At 39.8% G+C, this 6,461-nt stretch overlaps 2 protein-coding genes across 2 annotated transcripts; both read left to right on the forward strand.

Annotated features, from left to right (window-relative positions):
• The first annotated feature begins 458 nt into the window (after positions 1-458).
• On the forward strand, positions 459-2,531 carry hmx1 (H6 family homeobox 1). Its single transcript, XM_082165618.1, has 3 exons — positions 459-507; positions 615-1,045; positions 1,622-2,531. Exons 2-3 carry the CDS (start codon positions 787-789, stop codon positions 2,212-2,214), a joined length of 852 nt encoding a protein of 283 aa, XP_082021744.1. The 5' UTR covers positions 459-507; positions 615-786; the 3' UTR covers positions 2,215-2,531.
• Positions 2,532-3,947: 1,416 nt separating this feature from the next.
• On the forward strand, positions 3,948-5,481 carry hmx4 (H6 family homeobox 4). Its single transcript, XM_082165896.1, has 2 exons — positions 3,948-4,256; positions 4,360-5,481. Exons 1-2 carry the CDS (start codon positions 4,052-4,054, stop codon positions 4,869-4,871), a joined length of 717 nt encoding a protein of 238 aa, XP_082022022.1. The 5' UTR covers positions 3,948-4,051; the 3' UTR covers positions 4,872-5,481.
• Positions 5,482-6,461: the final 980 nt, after the last annotated feature.

The following is a 6,461-nucleotide window of genomic DNA, read 5'->3' on the forward strand; positions in this document are numbered from 1 at the left end:
AAATGCATAATGTAGGCTATTTGTCCAATTAGAGTACAGTGAGGGCCAGGAACTTAATTGCAATTTACTGTTAACGCTCGAAAAAATATTTTAAAACGATTTTCATGGGTCAGTAAATAAACGTCTGGCTGATGTAGCTAAAATGTTTAGTGTTTACAGATCATGAGTTCCAAAAAAAATCCTGAATCTTTAGTTGTGGTTTAAATATCCCATTTGACTTATTTAAACGCATAAACCAAACACAACATATCCTGGGATGCCCGACGAAGGCTGTCTCGCTGCCTGCGTGCCAAACAGTGGCGTTTGCTGTAACGTCGTTGTGATGTAGCGACCCATCCGACCAATAGACGGAGCAGCATCCGATTCTACGAGATCCCCAGCTGACGCGATGCGCTGAACCACTATCTGTATTTTGATTTGCTCTCTAATTGACCCACATACAGCTCTATGTGACAGGGGTTCCACCGACCCTGAGACACGATCAAAAGCGATGTCGAACCGGAGCCGGTAATACCCTTTCACGAGTAGGCTAATCCCATTTGCTATTGTGATCGTCCAATAGCAGAATGCCCTCCGCTTGTTAAGCATTTGACTTGATTTGGATTTTTCTTTAGCCCACTATACAGCGCCCGCTTCTCTACTGGCGCCGTGGACGCACGAAGGATTTCGTCCAACTGAAGCGATGGTTGAGCGGGGACATCCGGAGAGAAAGGATTCGTTGCTTTTTGCTTAGAAGTATTCGCGAATCACCCGGCGGCTGCTGTTACTGGTATATTTGTACGAGAAATGCATGACAAAAGCCAACAACAGCATACTTCCACCACATCCAGGGGCTCGTCGTTTTTTATCGAGAATATACTTGGCACTTGTAGGACAGAAAAGTCTGTCCGTCCTATAAAGGATAGCGATGGCACGGTTCTTAAGGACAGCACTAAGGCGTATCGGAAAGAAATGTGCAGTCAAGCATGCAGCACAGGCTTCAAGACAGAGATGTGTCGGAGCACACAGTCACCTCTGGAGTGGTATGGACGGGAAACCCTTGAGAGTAAGTTTATAGTTAAAAACTCCACCGTTATTGTGACAAATTAAGAAGCCTATAATATAGTCAGTGAAAAACTAGAGGTTTCATAAGCAGAACAGTGATCTCTACATGGATGACTTAATTTAAATGAGTGCACAAGCTCGAATGGGCTGTGATTTTCGTTGATGGAACAGGCTGATTTGCTCATTATTAGTTCCCAACTGAATCATTATTCTCCGTGTTAGTACAGCAGCAATTGTCCCTCTGGCAGGTCCAAATGAGTTTTAAGCCTCATTAGGTAAAACCAACAAAAGCAACTCGAATGCGCAGGGCAGCCGAGTCGCAATGAAAGACTTCCCAAACTCGTTAAAGGCTTCAGAGTGCAATTGGTTTGTCTGATTCGTTAACTCTGTAAAGCTGTGAAAGCCAAGGGGGAAAGTTGCCTGCTTATAGATTGATACAATATGCACATATGGGAACGGGCCTAGATTACGAGCTAGCGAGCAGATTTTTTTATATCACATTGTCTGATCAAATTGCCTACAATAAACATGCATTTCTTAAGCACTTATAAACACATTCATTTCAATCTCTATTCAGGTCCAAGAGAAGAAACCCGCAATTCCAGTGAACACTGCCGCAGCGACAGGGACACCCCCGTGGCCTCTGAGCTTCTTGACGGAGCAGTAGACCGAAAATCGAGCGAGTGTGTGGTTGATGAGGGAGAGGACGCTCCACAGCTCTACGATGAACGTTCAGGTCCCGACACTTCCGAGTCAGGCTCGGCCCGGAAGAAAAAGACCCGAACTGTGTTCAGCAGAAGCCAAGTCTTCCAGCTAGAATCCACGTTCGACATGAAGAGATACCTGAGTAGTTCTGAGCGCGCGGGACTCGCGGCCTCCTTGCACCTGACCGAGACACAGGTGAAGATCTGGTTCCAGAACCGCCGAAACAAATGGAAAAGACAATTGGCCGCGGATTTAGAAGCTGTTAATTTTAACCACAACTCCCAACGGATTGTACGGGTGCCCATCTTGTACCACGATAAAACGACCCCCATGTCGACACTCAGTTTTAACGTGTCTCCAGTCTCGCCCCCAATCATGGGCTTCTCGAATTCAGTGAACTATCCGTTATCGTCCTTTGCTCATTCAATGAATTTAATAACATCACAGATGACAGGCCTTGTCTGATCTTAGGAAAATGACAGTATTGACAATAGTGACCCAATGACAATTATCATCAATTGGTGCAATAACTGATCATGCTGGAAACTGCAGTATAATGCCTGCTGCATCCAAAGAAAAGAAAATGCCTATCACAAGAGAGAGACAAGTTTGTATTAATTGCCACTGTTATGTCTATAATCTTCTGTGCATGGGGGCCCTCACCTGTATGCAAATAAGGGCAACAGTTGCTTTGTGCAAATATAGGCCTATTTTTATTCAGAACCACTGATTTATAAGTTTTGTCACTTTTCACATTATACATTTTAATAAACGAATCACGTTAAAGCAATATGATTTTTCTGTAAATGGGTTTTTAAGACTTATATGAATGTGCTAGGACTTCACGGGACAGCTTGAAAACCAATCATCATGCAAAATGTATTTCCACAGGTGTCCAGTTAATCTGGATTACTTTGGGTATTTTCTAAACGAGTAAATCAAATTTAGCACATTTTCAAAGCACAATGCAGTAAATTAACAAAGAAAAAAAAGGTGTGGTTTAAATAGGCCCTCTTAAATGCAGTCCGTTATTACGGACACAACAGAAAAAGCAATACTAAATCAAAACACTGTTGAATGTAATATGTACAGTTTACATAAAATAATTAAACGAATATTACCTAATTACGTAGCCTATCAAATGTATACATACATGAGTTCACAAATAAATCTCATTAAAATGTAGCCTACTCTTGAGTATAGGCCCGCTACTGGGCATATTCACTTTGACAACATTATAATGATCTAAAATTATTATTTAGCCTAAATAATGTTGTTTGGAATCATATTTAGAATTTGGAATCATATTTAGACAAACACAATCTTTTCATATATAGTTAACAATGATTTCAGAAGTATTTCAAGGTCTATTTTGAAAAACTATCGTCTTCCCGAATAAGAAAAACAAGAAGAAAAGAATGAAATCTTAATTGTGGTGACTGACTAAAGGTTCAATAAAATAATATTTATTACAACATTATAGTCCATGCTTTCAATGTCCAATACACAATGATTAGATCAATTATTAAAGGACGAAGAAATAACGACTTAAAAATAACTTGAGTATCAATAATGTATAAAAAGTGAGGGCCATCGTTCATTTTTGTAATATTCACATTGTAGCCTGCGGCTAAGATAGTTCGAAAGAATCATATGCCAGTTTCTTTCACAAACAATGCATTGCCACAAAATAAAAACAAAAATATGAGGGGGGAAAAACGAATGAACTTTGGTAAAAAAAAAAAAAAAAAAGAGGGGGAAAAAAGAGGAAAAAAAAGAAAAGAAAAAAGTTACAAATCGTATTATTATCTTACACACTAACGAAGTGCAAGAAGTAAAACCATTATTAGATGAGATCATTTACTTAAGTGTGAACTGAAAGTTCAATTGAAAAAAAGTCATAGCCCAAGCTCCCTTTCTTCTCAAATTGACATCATCAAACGAGCTGGCAAAGTCCGCAAAATTGGCCTTTGCTAAAAACTTTAAATTTCTTTCCTTTTATTAAGAGCACTCGTTAAAAACAGTAGGCAGCGTGATTCATATAGCCTATGTGTGCCAGATGTCTGGATAGGTCTGAGCTCTAGCTCCCACCCCCCTCTGCCATTGGCCGCCGTGCTGTCTGATTCTCGTGACCAATAAACGATGGAGAATCGTATTCTTCCGGTCAGTGGACTAACAGTCTAGGCGAACGCAGCAGCACTGCACGTCGTGGAGCGATGGTGCTCGGAGAATCGAGACGTTAGTTTACGACGCGGCAAAAAAAGAGACAAGGACAACGAGGACCCCGCATCTAACGGAGAATATGAGCAAGGAGGAAGCGTCATGTCGACCCGCTTCTTTGAAGTTCACCATTGATAATATTCTCAACTCCAAGTCGAGCAGCAGAAACTTTGACAGCTGTCAATCAAAGACTACGCTTGTGGTGTGTCGGGATGGCTGTCTGCATCATCCCGGAGAGAGCGAGGGTCCATGCAAAGATGGGTCGGATGCAAGATTGCACGCCATTGGTAAGATATGTTTTTGAATTTAGGCACAAAACTGCTATAATATGCTATTAGTAGTGCTGTATTTGTTTAGAACGAATATCAATAGCGTTTGCCTGGCTTTCAGATAAAGTCACCATAGATGGAGATGGGAGAGTGGACGCGCTCAAAACCGTGGACGTGCGCAGCGAGAGCACGGACAGCTGCGACGACGCGCAACAAAAGAACAACGGCAAGAAAAACAAACTGATGACGAAAAAGAAAACACGCACTATATTTTCAAAAAGACAGATCTTCCAACTGGAATCTACGTTTGACATGAAACGCTATCTGAGTAGCGCAGAGCGCGCTTGCCTGGCGAACTCTTTACAGCTCACCGAGACTCAAGTCAAAATCTGGTTTCAGAATCGACGGAATAAATTAAAAAGACAACTGTCTACTGACCTGGAGGGACCGAATAGCGATTTCGGTGACATTGGAAAGACGGTACCGCTCCCAGCTTTATATAAAGAGAATAATATTCTCGGAAGGTGCATGCTTCCAATGCCTCTGCCAGTCGTGTATCCTGGAGGTAGTGCGCCTTACTTTTACTTCTCAAATGCCAGCAAGTATTTCAGTATGTTTGATGGAGATATATGACTTAGAAAAGACCCTCGCGCAAGGGACACATGCAGTTTTCTTAGCTCTTACAACAGAACCGACAACACGGCCCAATTTTGATAAGCATTTTCTGCCTTTTTGTGTGTTTTGCTGAGAACATTGTTGAGCTAACGGCCAGTAAAGAAGCTGGCTTGCATTTCTATGCAAAACCTATTTTATTTATTGTATGCTGTAGACAATTTTATATAAAAAATAACACCTAGTATACCCCAGCCAAACTGGCAGAAATGCCAGTGCCAATCATCCTGTCTTCACATGGCAGGGAATTATAACACTAATGTTTTAAGGTTTACATTATTATTATTATTATTATTATTATTACATTTCTGCCAAAGATAGATTATTGATGCATGCATTTGTATTTTAAATGGCCCTCTAATTTTTAAAATGAGCAATGAAAACGTATTTAAGTGAATGTATTGGTTAATTTGCATTTAACGCATGTTTGTATGTATATTCCTTTTAGATTTTTTTTTCGTTTTAATTCCTTTTCAGCATAACCTGGCCAATTAAGTAAGCTACCAGTATTTTATCGAGTGTCATTAAATCTTCTGTTTTACACTTGCTTCAAAAGAAACCTTTTGTGTCCTGCCTTTTTTTGTACTAAGAACGTTATTGTTATGATATTGAATCAGTTATAGGTCTATTTATCAATCACACTCTCGGATTAAACATTAAACACGTGAGTCTCGTTAACAATGTTACAGTCGCATGTTCTTGAGGAATTATCCATGGCAAGCCAACAAAATCACACTGGACAACAGCAAATTCCGACGACCAAGCATACTGGACTAAGTCTCAGGATTATTTACAGACCATGCGGCTTGATCCACCTGAGGATGTTTCCTCAAATCTAAATTACAAAAAGTAATAAAAACTCGGGCATTTATTGCCTAACAGTGAACTAAGTTAGGCACTTCAATAAAAGTTAGTGTTAATAGACTTTACAAAGTGCTACTGAATTTGTGCATGCAGTTTTATAGTTTTTATTAGGCTATAAACCATGCAGCCTACCTAAAGTAAACTACTCAGACTGTTCAATTAATATTTTTTCAAATGAATAGCTGAGATTTATTTGATGTGTTTCTGGGAGATCAAACGGAAATACAATTTTTAAAAGTGTAAATGTAATTTGTGGTTATTCGAGTGATGAAATTAAAAGTCAGATTAGGCATATACTGAAAAGAATACGATTTTACTACATGGCTCACAAATTCTTATTTCAAGTGAGGTCATGTTAGGCCACGGTATTTTATAAAAGACTGAAACTCAAAAAGGTGCCTGTCCTGCTCTTCAGCTCTGCGATTCATTCTTGACCTAAATGAATTCTTTAAGCCGCTGAGTTGAAGACGTGGCAAACGGGCTAATGGAATGGTTTGCCATTCGGCGGCAATCTTCTTTCTCTCGCAACTAGTAGTACATATAAGATGAGTGGTATAATTCAAGTTTTATTGTTGATAAAAGTTGATGTTCTTCCGGGGAAAAAAGAGAACAGTTTCACTAACTTTAGGCCTATTTGGTCGAGGATAAAGAAGAGAAGCTGTAGGTTGCGCATTTAATTTTATTAGT

Source organism: Leuciscus leuciscus (genome assembly GCF_965113295.1).
Source record: "Leuciscus leuciscus genome assembly, chromosome: 3".
NCBI lineage: Eukaryota > Metazoa > Chordata > Actinopteri > Cypriniformes > Leuciscidae > Leuciscus > Leuciscus leuciscus.

What these genes read in the sequence shown, in the direction of transcription:
- hmx1 (XM_082165618.1), top strand. Translation starts at nt 787, where the DNA reads ATGCATGACAAAAGCCAACAACAGCATACTTCCACCACATCCAGGGGC. An exon ending in TGGACGGGAAACCCTTGAGA is followed by an intron (nt 1,046 to 1,621) that starts GTAAGTTTATAG and finishes ATCTCTATTCAG; the next exon opens with GTCCAAGAGAAGAAACCCGC.
- hmx4 (XM_082165896.1), top strand. Translation starts at nt 4,052, where the DNA reads ATGAGCAAGGAGGAAGCGTCATGTCGACCCGCTTCTTTGAAGTTCACC. An exon ending in TGCAAGATTGCACGCCATTG is followed by an intron (nt 4,257 to 4,359) that starts GTAAGATATGTT and finishes CCTGGCTTTCAG; the next exon opens with ATAAAGTCACCATAGATGGA.